We start from the raw sequence: 21,644 nt of genomic DNA, 5'->3' as shown, positions 1-21,644 counted from the left end.
GGGGGGGGGGGGGATGGGGGCAAAACACAAAAGTGCTTCGTAAGGCCGTCATGTGTTTTATATAGGATGAGAACAAGAGAGGATAGGGGCCACGGCTTTGCTTTGTTTTCAGATCGGTTGTACAAGAAAATTGTACAAAGTATCAAATAATATATCTTCAATCATTCATTTAATGTGTACTCTTTTATTTTAACTCCTCTATTCCAATTCTATCTGATGGTTTCTTTAACATAAGACACTTGTTCGGAGGAAAGAGGCAAGTACGAAGGCTTATAATTATAGTACACATGATAGTCAATACGTCTGTTACACCCATGTATTTGATGAAATAGTCTTTTCCCAACAATTTAAACGACTGTAGCAAATGTGAAGAGATGGAATCGTGAAGGGACGTCCTGTGTGTTCTTGGTGAGTCCTATCCCGTCGTGCAACAGAAGACCCTGGATGGTTCCCTCCCGCCTTGTTCCGACCGAGGTAAGGACAACTTTGTGTCTTCGAAACCGAAAGGGGCAATTTCCGGAGGCACCTGTTTGGAAATAGAAGTTAGAACACAGCATTTTACTCACAACGTCTATAGCACTATTTCACCTTTATCCGGGAGTAACCTTTATCCGTTGTTTTAAAACCAGGGGATGTTTAGGGATATAAAGTGGATGGACAGTGGTTTCGAAGTGCAATACTTTTAAGATACAGCTTGTTTACCAATTTAAAACCACCGTCCGTCGCATTGACTTCCTTGAATACCCAGGTTCTTTTCAAACAAGGGATAAAGGTTACCCCGCGGATAAAGGTGAACTAGCGTTAGAGCTTGCTGCTAACATGAACAATATGGGCTCTTTTTGTCAGCTAACACCACCGACATTTCTCAAAAGCCCTTGTCGATCTTTTGAGGCTCCGTTCGGAAACAGAGGCTGGTGGGGATAGCTGACAGAAAAGGACAACCTCTGCTTGGAGAGTAAGAAAATATACCAGTTAATCAAAAACCCCAACGTGCTTTAGTAATGCATTCATCACAAGAGTCTACTTGATCAAGTTACACAAGGGCAGCTCGCCGCTGGTAACTGGTGACTAGTTAATCTTAGAAAATAACGGTATCGTTAACGTTATAATGATTGACTTGTTCTGAAACTTTCTGTGATACTACAAGGTATTACTGTAAACGACACAACACATGGATGTAACAATGTCCTCTCTAAGTATTGAACCTAAATGTTGTCACCAATTATGCATCAACGTCAACTATACTATTTGTCATATCTTACAATTGACATACTCAGGAATCATTACCATTTGCCTCGAAGGACATGAGAAGTGAAGCATCTTACCTTATCTACAATATCATCTACCAGTTTCAAGAAGACGTCTTTGACGTTCAAGTTTTCTTTGGCACTGACTTCACAGAACCGACAGTTGTGCTCATAGGCGAACTGTGAAGAATTAGAAAATAAAAATAAATTCGACGACTTCGTCCTTGATATAGCATGTGCAATGCATATCTGCGATTATATTGACGGATATATTGAAAAATACAGAATTCAAGGAATATTCCACCACTTCTTGTGTCAAGGGAAACGCACCAGAACTAAGCAAAATTGTTCCACAGCTTATAAACATGCAGTTTACTCGTTAACGCGTAGATGGCGCTCTATGTCAAAGTAACGTTTCACAATCCTTGCAAATGTCTCCAAACGTCATTGCAACATGTGATTAGAATGAAAATTGTCACTGGATGATTTTCCATCTTGATTTTTGTGAAAGCGCACAATATAGGTGTGAAATATAAATCATCGGAGGCAAAGCAGGTAAACTAATAACCCCGATTATCTTAATCTTTATGAAACACAAACTTGTGTGAAACATATCTGTTTTTTTCCTTACCTTTTCTCCCCTTTCTGTGCTTACTTGTCTTAGTTCTTCTTTGTCTTTCTTGTTGCCAATGACAATAACTTCTATATCAGGAGCAGCATGCTGGAGGGATAATATCAAAGTTTGAGAAAACAATGAACCACGTTTCTTGAGCGACATTTCTAGTAAGATGACTACTTGGCATGGTATCGCAATTATATCGGTGGCAATGTACAACTTACAAACGGAGTGGTCGTTACACTGACAGCGGTACCTTTTTTCACATTCTGTAAAAGGTATTTAAGGATAAGATCAAGAAATCGAATACATATCTTTTTTTTAATTAATTGACATAATATGACACATCGATATTCACCTCTCACATTTAAAGGCCACATGTTCCACTCTAGAGGACATGTCATTCGTGGGTTTCTGACTCCTAGCCATATTAAACAATCACTTCCTGTCAGCCTACTAAAAAATTGTACGCAAGCCATCTCAACCTCCGTATCCTGTCAAGTTTCCGTTTACAGCTCAGAATGAAAACAATAACGAAGTAATGATTATAACTTACTTTGTCAATCATCATAAGCCACTTTGGCAAGTTTTCGAATGTTTCTTCATTGGTGATGTCGTAGACGACCAGCACACCCTTGGCGCCTCTGTAGTAGGCGGCAGAGATGGAGTTGAACCTCTCTTGGCCCGCTGTGTCCCTGATCCGGCATAATAAAGACATCATTGACAGAGTCAGACATTGCATTTCGCTGACGCTTCGACTGTAGCGCATTAATAATTGCAAACACAAATCCTGCGTAGTGCATTCTACAGGTTATCCTCTGTATCTGTGTCTGTATGGCCGGTATAATCACCTTTCAGGTCAACTCACCAGATTCGCAGGCACGCGGCGTAGAACAGCTGTTTATATTATACTGAAGTACCTATCACACAACAAATCTCTGCACATCTATAGCTGTAGCCATTGTTAAATGCTATCTTATATGGATGCTGATTCAGGTCTTAGTGACAACAAGTTTCACTCTATACTAGTTTATTGGAAAATACTTTAATTTGAACACTTCAATGCTAGGTTGATAACTCTGGTACTTCATTCTCCATTATCATATATCCTCATACAATCCTAAATACATACAAAAATACATACACGCATACATGTACAAACAAAACGAGGAATGAAACGTCCTAAAACCTAAGCGCTCCTATTCTGTGCTGTAGTCAATTTTACTTATATAATTGAGATACCTACCATATCTGCAGTCGTATCGTCTTTCCTTTTGTTTTGATCGTCTTGATCTTAAAATCCACACCTAGAAAGTAAAAGGTATAACAATATCAATGCTTACAATGTGTGGATAGTAATACTGTTATTAAAGTAATGCCGATGTTATTGTGGTGTTACTGTCAATTTAGTGCAAAAAGTGACACGATGCGCACGAATAAGAACAAATCATGTACATACATTCATTTCAGGAAAATACATGGTTACAATTATGGAATTGTTGCAATGGCTCAATTGGTAGCGTGTACACCTATACATCGTTGGTCTGGATATATTTTAAGACATCCAGTCAATTAGTCTTGCTGTAACTTCTAATCAATAAGTCACATTTTCTGCACTGTCTTACAAGACGATTCTTAGGGTTAGGGTTATATAAGGAGCTAAGGTTATCAGAATCATAGATATCCTGTCAACAGTGCAAACAATCTTCTTACAGTAACATAGTAAAGATTTTCTTATTGACAGGATTAGTGTCAAAACCGTAATAAATTTTAGCTAAAACCTCCTATTGATAAACATCCTGCCGATTGTATTTATGATTTTACTGACAAGATGCTACGCCAGTAATATATGCAATTTTTTTCATTATATCCCACTATATATACTGACATCCGTATCGGGAGCCAGACAGTAATCTTCAGGCAGATTTTCCGGTGCCAGGTAGTATCAAAGCTGGCCAAGGATTGTAGCCAGCCAAAGGGAGTCAGCTTTGATACTATCTTATGGCCCCGTTAAATCTACCTGGAGATTAGCATGAAAGAAGACTCAGGGTCTCAGACATATTGTTGTCTCGTTACTTGTGTAACAGTCTTGAATGCCGGAAATTGCAGTAAACCCGGATGCAACACAAAAGGGCATAGTTTTCAATAGCTTTTGATGCAGATAATTTCCTTGGACATTTCATTGATAATCCAATTTCATATTTTCCGCGGCAGTAATGTATGGTTGTATCTTTTAAGAGACATTCCAGAAATAAACTTGATTAGAAAAGAAGGTGTATTGAAGGATGGCATAAATGCCCGTAATTACTAACGATAATCAAATATCGCATCGCAACCATTTTAAGATCTCCATAAGACGAAGAGAGAAATGAACTGTATAACTTTATAAGGCTATACAAAACCCATTTTCTTATTTCATATACCTAAGTGCTGTAGGAAAATTCATATTCCTAATGCAACTAGACAAACCATCAATCATAAAACATATTCATTCTTTTATCTATGACAGAAAAGCGAGGAGAAGTTGAATGTATCCAATTATAGCTTTATTTTGTATCTGTTAACTGAATCTTTTTAACACGTTTTGTTGTGACCTGTTCTTAGCCCGGTTCTTCATAAAAGGTCTTCAATCAACATAAGCATTTAATCAATTCGATACATGCAAACATGTTCCTATATGATGCAGCCACTGCAGTTTCCAACCTGAAAACAACATACGCCTTCGACAATTCTCAAATACAACCCCCTTTGAAAATCAGATTGAATGAATGAATACATACAAAGCAACAACAAAACATTATCGATAACAGTACAGTTATGTATGATTAATCTGGTCTCGCATTTGGAATACATTATAAAGAAACTGGCCTACGTAGACTTGGATTGAGAGTATGTGTCATAATTGACGTTCAGTCCGTTGGCAGGCAGCCGACCCAACCTAGCCGGCTCGTTATGCTGATTAAATGGTCCCACCAGATTGACGACCGTTTGGCTGTAGACTAGATAAACAGTCATAGGCCATGTGGATTTGCTTATATGGATGACATCCGCGCGCATAAAATAATTTTCGACCGTTTAAAAAAAAAAGAAGGTTTTCAACCATACTGTAAGTCGTAAAATTAAAAAAAAGCAGCTTCACAATAAGTGAATGTGTGCCTTGTGTTTTAAAAACAAATATCGGAAAACTCATACTAATCTCATAGAACATTCCAAGGTTGAAGAGGATGTGAAAGAACAAAAGATGAAGAATCTATTGTTTGGTACACTATATTCTGTGTGTTTAGTTTATTCATTTATCTATCTAGTTATTTGTTCAACCTTCCTAACCACTTAGATTTCATTATTCTTTTTGGTCTAACTGTATTTTATTCACACACCCGCATCAGTGTTTGGGTTCCTAGAAGATGTCATCCATATAATTAAATCGACATATGGCCTTACTATGCCAACATGATATCACGATCTAACAACTGTACTGGAGACGTATGTGGGCCGTATCAGCCGTTAACAACAATAGGTCACTTGTTACGTATACATCCATAAGTGTGCTAATGATCATACCTGTGAGTGATTGTTCGTGAAATTATCTATGTGGGATGAACCAGCCTTTATCAGCCGTCAATGTATTCCAGAAAGATGGGTCTGGCGACTCCAGCGATAAGATAACTAAGATATCAATTCGTCCATGTTCTATATCATCTTATACATTTTTAAACCGTAGCAGTTGTAACATTTGCCCTACGGAATGACATATTGTTTACCTAATCACATTGAAGCGGAGCACCAGACATAGTTGTTTTCCTTGTATTTATAGGGCCAAAATGTTGATATTTCGAAGAATGTCTGCTTTGAAAAACAGTGCCGAAAGACTGTCAGTACTCAGAACCACACAACAAATGACAAGCTTGCAGGCGTACTCTCATGATCATTTGTTGAATGTGGATGATTTTTGACGCGACAAACGCGTCTCCCGTTCGGTTGAAATGGTTCGCCTTGGCCTCCATGCCATCACTAAAACTCGGTATCACAGGAGAGCTCTATTATCTAATCAGGCAGGCGTAATGGAAGTGAGCACCTTGAAGGGCCCGGTAATTGTCTGGGTGAGCTCGATCACGGCGACACAGGGATAAAGGATTTCACGATCGTTACAAGCCAGACGGGGATTTTGATACACGACTTCCTCCAGCTCTGACGCATCAGCAAAATGAGAAATCGTCCTCCATCCAGAACGGAATGGGGGCGGCCAAAATGCCATCGGCGAAAACAGATATCGTTAGCAGGCTTTAGATCATTAGATATCGTAAGGCTGTTTACAGCGTAATTAATAGCATCGTTTTGTGCAAACACATGCCACCAGAATAAAACTGTAGCTGTTCAACAAAAACAAGGATTCTGTAACTAACGACCCTGTAATAGATTGCCAGATTCGGGCTCTGTGCCAGTAAGTAGTGAAAGCTATGTTTAATCAATGGCATTAGCGGCTGAGCTAGGAGACAGCTCCATACATATATATCTCAGTAACACTCTGTGATGGGTAACGGTACTGATGGGAGTAAAGCACCTTTACTGGCACTGAAAAAAGGGCATACCCAAATAAGGAATGCGTTACAATATGGCTAAAGGCTAGGAACACGACTGACTGGATACAGGATAATACACGGCAGCTTTGATATAGGAAGATGACATAGGGAGAAATCATCGCCGGCTGAGGGAATCGTCGTGATTTCACATTTCCATTTTGCATGTAATATGCACGGTTTGGTAACCCTTTGCGCATTCGGCACCGCAATACGCGCAAAAGGCGTGAAATTACATTTTTATTCCTGTGTAAGTAACAGACGTATCAGGTTTTAGATAATGATAAACCATGTATTGTAAATGTAAGCAACGTGTGGACAAGTGACTGAAGATAATGGTTTGTTGAAGATGAAGATGGCAGTGTACCACTAATACCTGAACTAGGAAGTGAGAAAATCTGTCTTAGATAGTAGCTCCGATCCGGATGTGTATTAATGGTTCTCCCTGGTGGGCAATATGGTGAGAAACCATCATGACGAATTGATAGAGGCCGTGAAACTTAAGTGTAGTGGAAAGGTCTTGAAAACTGGCTTAGTATTCTTATGATTCTCACATGGCTTTAAATTTGAATTGGCCATTCATTCAATATGTGAACTAATAATGCGGTACAACCCTTGGAGCCTTGGCCCTCTAACTATACGTTATACTGTTATGTATGAATTATCACAATAGTGACATTATATCCTACGATAACACAAACGTTTCCACGTCATCGAATTGATAACGCAATGATGTTGCAAAACCGCAAATTCTGAATAGGACAGCTTTATAATTTCTCTCTTTTTATTCGCTGTATGTGATTTTCCAGAATAAATTTGCGTTGGTGAGAGAGTTATCATACGACTGGAGTATCAATTGACAATTGTAGGTAGATGGCAGTGTACCACTAATACCTGAACTAGGAAGTGAGAATTTCTATAATCCATAATACATGTTATATAAATATCATAAGGTTAATCTAGTTTTCAGGTATCATAGGCATAAACCTTTGCATGTATCATGTTAACATCGGTTGCACTGTGGCAAAATGTTCACGTTAACTCATGTGCAACGTATGAACTCAATGCATCTTTTATACGTTTTAAAACTTAGGTCATTTGTAACCCGTTTCTGTCAAGAGAGACATCCAGGTGTATTGATTTTTAGCGCAGCAAAGGGGAAGAACACTCAATCCATAGATCGGAATTGGTCAATGCTTGCATTTTGTTGTTTGTGTATGTTGTGTTGTGTGTGTGTGTTGTGCGCGAGCGCGCGCGTGTGCGTGCGTGTGTGTGTGTGAGTGTGCATGTATTTGTGTGCCTGTGTGTCTGTGTGTCTGTTGTTGTCTGTGTTTCCAGATATTTGTTATCAGAGTAACGTAAAACTTCAGGAAGATTTGTGATGGTATGCGGTATGTGGTTAGCCTGGGTACCATCCTATTTCTACCGGGGTTCCTTACACTCACTTCCCTAAAAAAATATTCCCTAAAGTATTTTTTAGGGGCAGCGAGTGTAAGGAGCCCCGGTAGAATACGGATGATACTCAGGCTAGTATGTGGTTAGGTATCGGGAAGACCTAAAAAGGTCAAGGCCATGTTTGGGCCATCTGCTGATCATCCTTCATATTGCAGCAGAACTCCCGGTTTCTGTGCCTTTTTCCTGAGGGCTCTATTTGTTCTCCCCTGTGCCCAATTGATATGCTATGGTCAACTGGACAAATAGGGCAGCTGAGAATAATCACCATAAATTCACGCATATGAATATGCTACACTTCACAAGGAGAAATGGTGCTATCAAAATCAATTTTACAGCTAAGAAGCATCAAGCATCTTACAAATGTGTACATTTCGTCGCTTTCTCTCATTCTAAACCTAAATAATGAGAAAATCTGTCTTAGATAGTAGCTCTGATCCGGATGTGTCTTAATGGTTCTCCCTGGTGGGCAATATGGTGAGAAACCATAATGGCGAATTGATAGAGGCCGTGAAACTTAATTGTAGTGGAGAGGTCTTGAAAACTCAGACTTAGTATTCTTATGATTCTCACATGGCTTTAAATTTGAATTGGCCATTCATTCAATATGTGAACTAATAATGCAGTACAACCCTTGGAGCCTTGGCCCTCTAACTATACGTTATACTGTTATGTATGAATTATCACAATAGTGACATTATATCCTAAGATAACACAAATGTTTCCACGTCATCGAATTGATAACGCAATGATTTTGCAAAACCGCAAATTCTGAATAGGACAGCTTTATTATTATTTTCTCTCTTTTTATTCGCTGTATGTGATTTTCCAGAATAAATTTGCGTTGGTGAGAGAGTCATCATACGACTGGAGTATCGATTGACAATTGTAGGTACTGTCTTGTGGCAGAGATCAGATGGCGGCATTTGAGCGCGTGGTACTGTAAATGCATTTAAGTTCGCAGGGATTTAATTTCGTGGAAGCGGGAAAAGGACTGTTCGCGGTGGTTTTAAGTTTGTGGCAGCACCATGCACTGTAGTCTCTTTATACTGCCATGGAAAAATGCTCTCGGTGGCTTCAAGTTCGCATTAAATTTGCAACGCAAAACTGCGAAAAAAACACCGCGCATTTACAGTGTCAAGATGTTTCAAGTAAACGGATTATCATTAATTATAGTAATAATAATAATATTAATTGCATGTTCATGTCCAAAGGCTAAATGCACAAATGACCACAAGTAGTCTAAAGGATGAAAAGGTAAAACAACTTGACTTATACAGTAATTATAAACTAGACTAATAGAAAATGATCTAGAATATCATGTAATTCTATAAGAAGCATCATAGTACTATCGTTAATCTAATATTTTCTTCTCTCTTTACAATAGTGACATTGTAAATAACATGTAAAACGATACAGTATCAACATGTAAGTTAGGAACTGACGAGAAAAGTCAGTATTTAGAATGACAAGAAGTACCATCGACGGTTATTTCTATTTCTCCCACTGTAGATGGCAAGGCATTGAGAGAAAAGGGTGACTTTCCAAACTTGCCAGGGGTCAAAGCGGTCACAACATGACTGACGTGTTGGTGTTTGGGAGCACAGTGTGTGTTTATAGGTCACGGGCGACGAGATGGATCAAAATGCTCGGGGCAGGACGAATAGCTAAAGCTTTCAAAAACAATAACGTCAACAATACACAAACGTTATTGCTTTTCATCTGTGTTTCCGGCAATATTTTTGGCAACATTAAAAGTGGGGGTCATGATTTGGACGATCACAAATAGACCCAAACGCTTAACCAACTGGTCTATCGCTAATCAGTTAAAGATAAACAAAGTTGGAAGATGATTTACGACAAAAAATAACTTGTTTACAGAGAAGTAGGAAATAATGTATAGCTGATTTGGTGTTTACCAAATACCTACTATGAAACTTTTACATATTATAGAGCTATCGACATTATACTGCGGACGTATCGTTCGCTATCCTGCGGGCTCAAACTAAAACATAACTAAGGACAGGCAGTGTATATAATGATAGAAAAGAATTACTTTGTTCCTGTAGCATTCCCTTTGACCATGCTTTGTGCATAGCAATCGTGTGTTCACTCAACTTTGGCTCCCTCTCTATTAAACCTACTACTCAAAAGCCCCTCCCTATGACATCACTGCCGCTACAAGGCGTGTCATGGTCGACACGGGATCACCGTCCCCAAATGGGGTTGGTAAACAGTGGCGAGGGGCCGGGATGGGGAGGGAGAGAGGGCCAAAACTGTGGAGGGGCGAAAAGTTCGCCATTCAAAGCTTATCTGAAAGCTACGATCAATACTACGGCTCACAGACAATATTTCCGCTCTACGGGGTTACTGAGAATCGTGAGTGTGTGTGTATTTGGTACTCACCTACGGTGGATTTACTGGATATGCTGAATGTGTCGTCTGAAAATCTCTCCAATATGCACGTCTTCCCGACTCCTCGGTCCCCGATCAGAATCAGCTGGAACTTGTAGTCAAACGGTCTCTGTGGAAGCCTACGGTTTCTGACAGGCACGGCCGGGGATGCCCTGGGAGCACCGCCTGACGAACTGTTCTGTTCCATATTCATTCAAGTAGTCCCAACCTCTCAATCACTTCCCTCTCATCGCCAAAATTTTGCCACCTTCAGATTAGTGGCCTCATTTGCGAGCGGAGCGTTCGTCGGAAGAAAAAGGCAAGTTAAATATAGCCGGGGTCGCGCGGTCGAATTTGGCTAACACAGCACGAGGGCTCCTGGATTTTCTAAAACCATGGCTGGCACGCTTACAGTTTCAAAGGGGACGGTTCTGTGTACTGTGTGTGTGGGAAGCAGTCGCTTTCTTGGAACCTTTCAATGTAGTGCGTATACGCCTTCACGTCAACACATACAGTACATCAAACAGTCTAACTAAACATAACTACCCACGCTTGGCATCATAGATGTGAAATTTGACCACGGGTCATGTTAAATAGGGATAGGCTTAATAAGGGACACTGGGGCTTCTACTTGCCTTAATAGTGCTGCTTTTTAGCGTTAGATGTCATCTCAGTACCAGCCATTACGTCCACACACACGCGCGAAGATTAAGACGCTCTGAAATGCGAAAGCTGATTTTTATCTCCCGGCGGTAAATCGGATTAACTTGAAACCTTTCTGATACTAGCGCACAAGGTCGGGGAGTTCCCAAGTAGTAATTGTGCTTTTGCGAACGGCATCAAAAACGCCTTACTGCTTAATTCAAGCTGCAGAAACTACCAAGGATAGACAGACTCGTCCGGCCGCTTGCTTCAGTTTATGGTGGATGTCGATGGCGATCACTGTTGTATACCCCAACATACCGCAATTATCCGCCGGAAGCCCGTCTCCAAGGTAACGCTTTGAGGAAGCTGGCGAGCAGGTGCTCTCTGGTGGCCTGGTGACGTCAGCGCGCAGAGAGCGCTGATTGGCTGGAGGAAGGGAAGGTACGGATATCACGACTTGCTGGGGGAAACCGCGCAAAATCTATTGGGACTCGGAAATAGTCTAATGGATTATTGGTAACAAACGTTGTAACGGATGCTGCTTGGTTTAGATTACTACTTTAACATGGTTGTAATACGTAAGATCGGCGTTCATAAAAAAACAAAAAACAACAACAGGATGTCACCGAGTGTCACGGGTACCCTGTATACACATCATGGCAGGATCGGGAAAGGGAAACAGCTCAAACACCAGAAAATCTGAGTTGGTTTGGAAAAGCCATGGCAAGGTGATGATCACGATATCGTAGTAGCGCCACGTGGCGATCTGAGACGTAACTCCAATCCCATCGGAACTTGGTTGCCTTTCATTACTCAGAATGGATTCTTAAATGATTGGGCAGGACGAAATTATGGTATACCCCCAATTGATAGGCAAAAGTGTTCGATTTACATGGCACAATGCTCATCTTTGAACGAAAACATTCAAACCACTCGTAAATTGTCCTTACCTTCGCAAAAAAACGTGATGTTGTTCTGGGTCGTGTTATGGTTGAGTGGCTGTGGACGTATGTGAGCATAGCTCAAAAAGCTGTTAATGGATCTTCGTGATATTTGATACCTGCGTAGGCGTCGGAGAAGAAGGTCAAGTTCGATAATGGCTATCATAGCTACGTTTTACGGTACTGCAACGGATCCTGTATGTGTGTTAGTTCCTAAACAACGCTACGTAAGAAGCCGTGGATGTATCGTCATGGTATTTACCAGGTGGTGTCTGTAAAACAAAAATCAAGTTCGATAAAGAGCCTACTTAGCACCGTCCTATGGTATTACAACTTGGCAGGACTTCCAGGTATGATAGAAGAAGTTTATTTGCAAGTTCGTGCCCGAGGGCTAACATTGTAGATATACAAAACAGGTTGACTTCTTTTTTGGAAGCAGAGGGAGACGAAAAGCCCCACCTTTTCTAAAATTTGTGGGTTCTGCGATTTAAAGATAAAATTGGCTAGTGTTCTTGGAGTGCAATGGATGTCGTCCTTGCGTGCATGATGGATAGTCCGGGGACAGGGAACAAGCGGTATACGCTTGGCCCCCTTAGCCTTTTGTTGGAAACTTTCGAAGAGGATAACTCAAGAGATTTATGGATTTTCATTGTTTTTGTTAGGTAGGTATTTTAGGTGATGATTAACATAACGAGATTTGTCACAATTTATTGGATGTACAGTGTATTTTCGTAATTTCAACTTGTCTTATTCACGTCCAACTTTCCGTCATCTTCTATTCATATGTATGCTGAATCATGTTTCAATCATTTTGAAACAAAATGAAATGAAACGAAGATAGTTAAGCAACAGCTGTAAAATTGAATTTAGTATGATTTTGATATGCATTGTTTGATGTTTGTGTAAAATTAACACAATTCAGTGGACATGCCTTCAACCTTGTACACTGCCTGTCGATTCCCAATAAGAAATTAAAATTGAAAAAAAGACTGTGCGCATGCGTCATGAATTCATGCCTTCAAAATTGATTTGAGTCTTTTCATCTATCATCTGTTTGATACAAGTACCACGTAATTATACAAGATCACTCGGTAACGCGAAGGAAATATGCTCTACTTAAGTTTGATTTATCTTTCATTTACACTGATCTTTCTCATGACTCTGATTGATGAGGCTAATCTTGCTTGTTAGAGCATACCTTGTGGGTTTCTTTCATCTCGTCTTTGTAGTTTGTAGCTTCGGGCGTTCATCTCGTAAACAGTCGTCACCATATCACTGACCGTTCGGTACCATATCCAAGCTTCTTATACCTTTTAGGGAGGGGGCTGACACCGAACAAAACCGACAATAAGCTTTACAGTTTACAGTGTCCATCTGTAAACAAAATAACCATAGAAGCTGTAAATGTATCAGCTGTCATGATATTTGGTAAGTAAGCTGCCCAATAAAACCAAAGGGACGACCAGAAATAAGCTTACCAAAAACCGTAGTTGCCAACCGTTTGCCGCACATCCTTTTTTACTTCTAATGCAATTTGGCAGATGGATTCACTGAAATAAAGGGTTTAATGAGGCCGTCGGAAATATACAAGACTTCTGATATGTCATAAGTTGACTGGAAGATTCCGCCCTGACAACCAAATCTCGATGAACAGAAAGATTGCTTCATCTACAATAGCTTTGATATTTTACTGATTGGGAGACAAAGTTGGCTGGTTAACGTTATCCAGTCGGAACAACATATGCATCAGATCATATTATACTTTTAGTTAAATTCACTGCACCATCACATTAAGGCTCCTTTTACTAGACAGCGATTGCTAAGCGACAATACAGAGTAAACAATTGGAATATGTGTGACTCTTAATCCGATATATTTTTATAATTACAGCTTAGTTAACGTCTTGTTTACGCTCACTTGTCCATCATCCATCTTCCATTCATATGTATGTTGAAATATGCTTTCAATCGAATTCTTTTTTCTATGCTTATATTTATGTTTTTAAGATTGGGATTTTCATAAGAACTGTGTTTTGCCCGATCTTAAATAGATATGTGACTGACCTGAAATGCAATAAAATTGAATGAAATTAGATTAGAGTAGATTAGACGAGATAAAATGAAACAAGATAAAATAAAATAAAGATAGTTAAGCACTAGCTGTGCGCATACGTCTTGACGCCATTGGAAGTTGATTTGAGACCTTTCATCTGTTATCTAATATTTGATACAAACACAAAGTAATGAAACAATATCACTCGGTAACGCGAAGAAAATATGCTCTACTTAAGTTTGATTTATCTTTAATTCACACTGATCTTTCTCATGACTCTGTTTAATGAAGTTAACCTTTGCTTCTTAGAGCAGACCTTGTGGGTTTCTTTCATCTCAGCCTTTGTAGTTTGTAGCTTCGGATGTTCATCTCCTAAACAGTCGTCACCATATCACTGACCGTTCGGTACCATATCCAAGCTTCTTATACCTTTTAGGGAGGGGGCTGACACCGAACAAAACCGACAATGAGCAACCTTTCAATTACAAATGTGTGGCTTTATAGTGATAAATGGTAAAAGAAATGATTATCGGAAAAACTGAACAGGCACCAGGTTCGAACCATAAATCATTTTAACAGGATCAACATCTCTTTCACATTTACAAAACTGTAATATTTTTGATTTTGTCCACATTTATACCCATTGCACAGGTAGACTTTTCTAATTGATTCAGCAACAACTTGTCTTGTCTACCTTTCTGCTATTCATTTTGTATCTATGTTGTATGTTGTTTGCTAGTCTTACTGTATGCTTATGTTTTTTAAGTGGAAGGCTTTATAAGAAATTGTGCATTTTGCCTGATACTCACAAAATATATCTGAATGAAATAAGTACAGCCCTAGTCCCTCATCAACTCTGTCATGAAACATCATAGCGTGGACAGAGCATGCATATTTACACGTCAAGCGTACTAAAACATGTGAAGGCGAAGTACATTACAAAGGAGACGACCATTTATAAGACATAAATCAGCTTCGGATGCCGCTCGCTGATGGGCGACTGTGTCATACCTAAAAATTAGATTTCAGAATTTTAATTAACCAACAATCGTCTTACCGAAACATTTGTAACTAACTGCGGGGTTCGACAAGGCTGTAATCTGAGTCCAACATTGTTTAATTTGTTCATTAGTGATATAGTATCTGAATTTGATAACTTTTCTAGCAATTCTCCTATTCTGTACAACATGAAAGTGCCATGTCTTTTATATGCCGATGACTTGGTTATCTTCTCAGAATCCCAACAAGGTTTACAGTCCTCCCTACTTAGACTAGAACAATATTGTAAATCATGGAAGCTGAAGGTTAACCTGAAAAAGACAAAGGTTATTGTATTTACAAAGGGAGGCCGCTTACCGAAAGATTGTAGTTTTTTGTTTGATAATAATGCTTTAGAAATAGTAACATCTTATTGTTATCTAGGTATTGTTGTATCCTCAGCTGGCACATTCAAAGCCAACAGCAAATACTTATACAGCAAGGGATTGAAAGCTCTATTTGGAATTAGACAATCATTAGACAAAGCAGACGCACCATTATCAGTTAAAAACAAACTCTTCGACACTTGTGTTAAACCTATTTTGTTATATGGATCTGAAATTTGGAGCTCATTCAAAAGTCCTATATCTTGTCCTATTGAAACAGTGCACTTGAAATTTTGTAAACACTCACTTAATGTTCCGAAAACTGCATCTAACCTTGCTGTACGCGCTGAATTAGGGAGGTATCCTATCCAACTGGAAGCCTCTCTAAACGCCGTCAAATATTTCATTAGAATTCAACAGAATGTGCCAGCTGAGAGTCTGCAGGCAGACGCTCTCTTATGTCAGCTTAATCTAGATTCATCAGGTACCAAATGTTGGGCATCTGGTGTTCGCAAAACTTTGGAGGAGTGTGGTTACCCTTTTGTGTGGCAAGCCCGTAAGTCAACAGATCCAAACATATCCCACCTAATTTCTGCAATCCACCAACGACTGAATGATATTTATTTCCAGAATTTTCTAACCAACATTCATAATGATAATAAAGGTTTACGTGCGAAAAACAAACTCCGAACGTACAGACTACTGAAATCCACATACAATGAAGAGCAGTATTTGAAAATTACAAACATTCGGCATAGAACTACCATTGCTAAACTAAGAATCAGTTGCCACCGACTGCGAATTGAATCAGGAAGGCACAACCGCACTCCTCTAGAACAAAGAGTCTGCCAATTTTGTACCTCAAACATGGTAGAAGATGAAGTGCACTTCACTGTTGATTGCGATATGTATGCGAATGATAGAAATGCTCTATTTAGTTATATAGAAAGTAGATTCCCTCATTTTAGACACATGAGTAGCACTGACAAGTTTATATTTCTCATGCGTTTTGACAAACCGACAATAGCGAAACCCATACAGTCCTACATTTTCACTATTACCAAGAAGCGAGAAGAAGCCGAACTTTTGTGTTAGACTAGATTTGTGACACTTTTATGTATGTATATATCCTGACTTGTTGTGACCTGTACTTAGCCCGGTTGGGCAAAATTGTACAATAAAGGTCTTCATTCATTAATCTATTACCTGTTTCATACAAGCACTAAGTAATGGAAAAATATGCACAGCTGGACATCCTGTTTTTCCTGAAGCAGTGCTTTTAACTTGTGGATAAGATGAAGCTCTTTAATCATGCCAGTAAAGGGTTAAGATGACGCCCAGAGGTGTACATATAGTCTGTTCCTTTGAACAAATTATTATCTGTTGCGCCAATTACCTGTCTCTTGCAATCACTAAGTAGAAAAATATTAGCCACGTCCGGTAACGCTGATGGTAAGGGAACATGTTCAGCCATACTTCAAGTCTGATTTACGCTTATTGGTCGGCGGCCCTGCCTCTGGACCAAGAAGTATAGTTCGATTCCGGCTGTGTCGCTTACCCGACATGCGCATCAACGTAGGGTTGTAGTCTTTAGGAATGGGTTCCGGGTTCAAATCTAAAGGTTCTGGGTTCGAATCTCCAGCAATTAACAATGTGGTACCACAGGGCAATGTATGACAATTTGACAACTTTATGTCCTGACTAGACGTATTTGAAAATGGATACCTAGGCTTCGGTTTGGGCCGTCCTCTCGGATAGTACATGAAATCGGAGGCCCATGTTTGGGACAGCCACACCTTCAGCAAGTTGAAGAACCCACCACACTTATGTATGCCTTTTATCAAAACTACATCGATGACAACATAAAAAAAGATTTCTACCGTATGAAAGACAAATTACAGAAGCAAAATCTCATATCTTCAAATAACATAGATATTTATTTCATCAAATGACACACCAACAAACATAGGTACCAATGTGCACGTCGACACAAATTACCACTCAATAACACATTACGTTCAATATTTGTCTGTTTACCAGACACATGCTCTAGATAGCTTTAAACAACGCTTGCGGCTAGATGTACAATAGCTGTTAGTGTTGTAGAACCAGCTGCAACCGCACCAAGTGCCTAGCGCCTACGAAGCCAAGGAACAGTTATATCGGCTCTACGAATACAGATACAGAAGCTAATTCCTTACGCCAAACGACAGTGATACCGGCTATGAAGATACAAAACTGGTGTGTTACGCCAAAGGGTAATAACATCGGTTATACAGGTACAAATACAAAACCTCATGCGTTACGCCAAAGGACAGTTATACCGGCTTTACGAAACAGATACAGATACCGTGAAAATCTGGAATCTAATCAAGGAACTTAATGACTCAATCGTTCAAAACGACAACACAATACATAATGAATCGATTACCAGCTTAACACTGTGTCTTGGTTCATAAAGTCTTATCTGAATTTTTGTGTGCTCTAAACTGATGTTTCATACATGACAACGTCTTGAGGAGCCGTACTAATGTTTACCTGACATCTTTCTTCTTCGAAGAAGACGTTCTCTTCCCGTCGCCTTCGAGCGACGCTCGTTTCTCTCGTGCGGAGGTAATAACTGGGCGGATCGGCGGCCCGGGGCTCGGTCTGCCTCAGCCTCAGCGCGGACCGCAGGCTCTGCCGAAACTTCTGACTCGTGAAGACGTAGAGGATGGGGTTGGCGCAACTGTTGGCGTACGACATGACCATGGTGACGTGAAGAACGACCGCGACGGCCGACGTCGGCTGCAGGTCTGCGATCAAGTTGACGAGCTGGCACAGGTGGAATGGCAGCCAGCAGATCACGAAGGTCACGATCATGGCGAGGACTGTGTGCGTCACTTTTGTCCGCGTCCTGGAGGCGACCCTGGCCACTTGGGTGTGCGTGGACTCGTTTTGTTTGAGATGGCGCACGACTAGGATGTAGGACACGCTGATCACCGCCAGCGGAACGACAAAGCCTATTACAAACATGTAAGATGTGAAGACTTTGTACCAGATCAGAGCGTTCTCAGCGGGCCAGTCCAGCCTGCACATATAGTTCCCGTCCCACATCACCACGGTGGTACTAACCGTCATGACGGGGATGGACAGCAGGAAGGCTGCCGCCCACACCGACAGGCTGACGGCGGCCGCCACTTTCGGTCGGCGGAGATCGGGGCGGCTGGTGGCGCAGACGATGGCCAAGTAGCGGTCCACGCTCAACACGGCCACGTTGAAGACGCTGTTGAACATGTTCATGGCGTCCATCGACAGGACGATCTTGCACATGGCTCTGCCGAACACCCAACGTCCCATGGCGGAGGAGGCGGAGATGAAAGGCACCCCGAGCATGAAGAACGCATCAGCCAGGGCCAGGTTCAGAATGTAGTAACTCGTAGCGTCCTTTATCTTCGTGTGCCTCAGCAGCGTGTAGATCACCAACAGGTTCCCCACCAGACCAACCGCCGTCACGAGGCCGTACACGGTTGGGGCCACTATTGCCGTGATGACGTCCGAGGCCGGCTGTGGCGTCAGGAAGCCGTCCATTCCGTTAGCGGAGCTCCAGTTCACTGCTGCTGAGGCATTCATGGTGGTCACAGTGTCCGACAAGAACATTGAAGGTTTGTGAAGGAAATTTTCTATTGAAGGAGCGGACGACAACAGACCTAGATAAAAACTTGCTGCTCTGTAGGGCTAAGGCAGGTATGACAAACTAGAGGCTTGTTTGAACAAACTAATTTTTTACAGGAAATTTTCTGTGGGCCTTTCTTTCTATCTTCCACTGTCTGGTAGACAAGGTAACCAACAGACGTGTAAATCTTCATGCGTCTTCGAATCATATGACATCACCGTTGAGCCGTTACACACTCTGATTGGAGTCAATAAGTGTTTCGTCTATAGAGCCAATCATCGGGCTTTACCGGCTGTTGCTATGCTAAGCTAATGATCGACGTCATACGAACATACATCCTGTCAAGCCTTGAAAACGGCACATCCTCCTGGCCTCAAAGCAGATGTTGCTAAGGAAGATCGTGACGTTTTAAGAGAATTAACCCCCTTAAAAACCTTAAGAAATTACAAGGAAGTTTTATGGGTGATATTCTCTGCACATTCCAACTGTAATGCGAGTGTGCGAAAAAAACAAGATGTAAAGGAAATGCCTAGATACGAGGGGTGATCAATAAGTTCTCGGCCCCACCTAGAAATGATAAGCACAACTCAAACTTCATAGTATGGGGCCTTTTATCCATATCCTCCAAATTTCAAATCATTGCAGTCATTACTTTACAGGCATTCGTTTTTTGCAAATCAGAAGGTCAGTGGTGAGAAAAAAGTGGTGTGAATTGTGATCAGACATGTGTGGGTCGAGTTCCCCATGCCGTAAATTAACAAAAGACATTGTCAAAATGTTTGATAATGATTCTCTTCCTATTTCAAGCAAAAAGAATTGAGTGTCTGACTTCCAGCAGCGCAAGTTGACCCGCCACATCAGGTCAGGTCAATTGTCCACGTTTTTTTCTTTCTCCATTACCTAACATTACTGGGTGTCGCCTGCAAAGTAATGATCACAATAATTTGAATTTTGGTACATATTTATATAAGACTTTATACTTGACATCTATGCTTCAAAATCTGAGCTGTGCTTATTATTTCTCGGTACAGCCGAGGACGTATTGATAACTTCACGTACAAAGTCTTATATAAATGTTTACCAAAATTCAAATTATTGTGATCATTACGTTGCAGGCGACACCCAGTAACGTTAGGTAAGGGATAACGAAAAAAAAGTTGAGAATTGATCTTCAACCTGAGGTGTGCGGGTCAAATTGTCTGATCACGCTTCACCCTTCTTTTTCTCTCCACTTACCTTCTAATTTAGAAAAAAACGAATGCCAGGAAAGTATTGACTCCAATGATTTGTAATTTGGAGGATATTGATAAAAGACTTCATACTATGAAGTTGTGCCTCAAAATTTGAGTTGTGCTTATCATTTCTAGGTGGGGCCGAGAACTTATTGATCACCCCTCGTATTTAGATATACTGACAGTGAAGCTCGTACCAAGAATTCAATCCATTAAATTGCCATTAAAACAAACAAAATTTATTCGTTTATTCAGTGTTGTTCTATATGATACACTGGTGTCATCATTAATTCATGACAACAGAATAAGAGAGAAAAGTGTAATAAGCCAACCTTGTCATTACTCGAAAATTTTCTTGGTAGGAAGTTGTAAACTGAAAACCGTTTTTACCTCACGTACGTTGTTGGTGAGTTATGAGTGTTTAAACATCAACATAATAATAATAATAACCTCAACATTCGGGTAAGTGAAAAATTTATTGCACTTTCACAACTAGATGTCGACCGTTTGAAAGGTCTCTTGGTCGGAAGTTTTAAACTGGAAACTGCTTTCACCTCGCATGCGAGTTATGAGTCTGAAACGTTTAATACCCATGTATCATTATCCACGATCTTCGGGCATATCGATGGAAGATCCGCCATGTTTAAGATCGACAGATGGTTGCGCGTATTTTTCACCTGAAATCCGTCCCTGCCACATCTCTGTACCTTGTACAATTGTTGTGCAATAACGTTATTATTATAAACGAGGCTCGGGCGATTGCTGTAGAATCGCCGTCCGATCGATTTTCGCCCTAGGTGACAGAGATATAACGATGTCTATGCCCGGCATCAGAATTAGGGTACATAAGTAGACAACCTTGGCCTTCCGAAAGGTAAAAAATGGGCAATCAAACCTGGACAGGTGAAAACTGTTTTTGATTGACGACTTCTACCAAAACACCTTTTCAGTGATATCAAGGTTGGCCTATTTGAAAACACTTTTTACTAACCTTAAATTTAGGTTATGGTTAGGTGTGCTTAACTTAAGACAGTCGTAACTCACCAACATCACAAGCGAGGTGGAAGCGGTTTTTAGTTTACAACTTCTTATCAGTAGAGCTTTCGAATGATATAATATATGGCTTATTTGAAAACACGTTTCAATAACCCTAATTTTAGGTGTGGCTAGATTTAAACGCCAATAAACGAGAGTTTACAACTTGCTACAAATTAAAGAGACCTTTTGAATGATATCAAGGTTGGTCTATTTAAACGCTTTTTACCAACTGTAATTGCTCTGTTACCTGAGGGTAACCTCCAGGGACAGAGTATTGTTTATGACGGTGTAACGAGTGTTCGCATCTGTATCTGTATGTTCACTTTGCTGCATCCGTATGTAGTTTGACATGTGTTCAACACTGATCTGCGCGATAATACTCGATGTTAGTGCACTCATTTCCATGTATGACAGCCATTTCCAATATGCAG

At 40.4% G+C, this 21,644-nt stretch overlaps 2 protein-coding genes and 1 long non-coding RNA gene across 3 annotated transcripts; all 3 read right to left on the bottom strand.

Annotated features, from left to right (window-relative positions):
• Window position 1: 1 nt before the first annotated feature.
• LOC118409870 (ras-related protein Rab-12-like) lies at window positions 2-11,182 on the bottom strand. Its single transcript, XM_035811239.1, has 6 exons — window positions 10,299-11,182; window positions 3,110-3,170; window positions 2,420-2,558; window positions 1,879-1,968; window positions 1,326-1,427; window positions 2-526 (listed from the first exon to the last, which is right to left on the bottom strand). The coding sequence occupies exons 1-6, from the start codon at window positions 10,498-10,500 to the stop codon at window positions 416-418; spliced, it is 705 nt and encodes a 234-aa protein (XP_035667132.1). The 5' UTR covers window positions 10,501-11,182; the 3' UTR covers window positions 2-415.
• Window positions 11,183-13,075: 1,893 nt separating this feature from the next.
• On the bottom strand, window positions 13,076-14,351 carry LOC118409872. The gene is made up of 3 exons (XR_004830497.1): window positions 14,241-14,351; window positions 13,351-13,422; window positions 13,076-13,197 (listed from the first exon to the last, which is right to left on the bottom strand). It is a non-coding gene; the product is annotated as an uncharacterized LOC118409872 (long non-coding RNA).
• Window positions 14,352-17,273: 2,922 nt separating this feature from the next.
• Window positions 17,274-19,316, bottom strand: LOC118409868 (somatostatin receptor type 5-like). Its single transcript, XM_035811237.1, has one exon. The coding sequence runs from the start codon at window positions 18,925-18,927 to the stop codon at window positions 17,773-17,775; it is 1,155 nt and encodes a 384-aa protein (XP_035667130.1). The 5' UTR covers window positions 18,928-19,316; the 3' UTR covers window positions 17,274-17,772.
• Between the last annotated feature and the right edge of the window lie 2,328 nt (window positions 19,317-21,644).

The sequence above is a fragment of the Branchiostoma floridae genome, chromosome 2, assembly GCF_000003815.2.
Source record: "Branchiostoma floridae strain S238N-H82 chromosome 2, Bfl_VNyyK, whole genome shotgun sequence".
Lineage (NCBI taxonomy): Eukaryota > Metazoa > Chordata > Leptocardii > Amphioxiformes > Branchiostomatidae > Branchiostoma > Branchiostoma floridae.
This window is presented reverse-complemented; position numbering and strand designations above follow the sequence as displayed.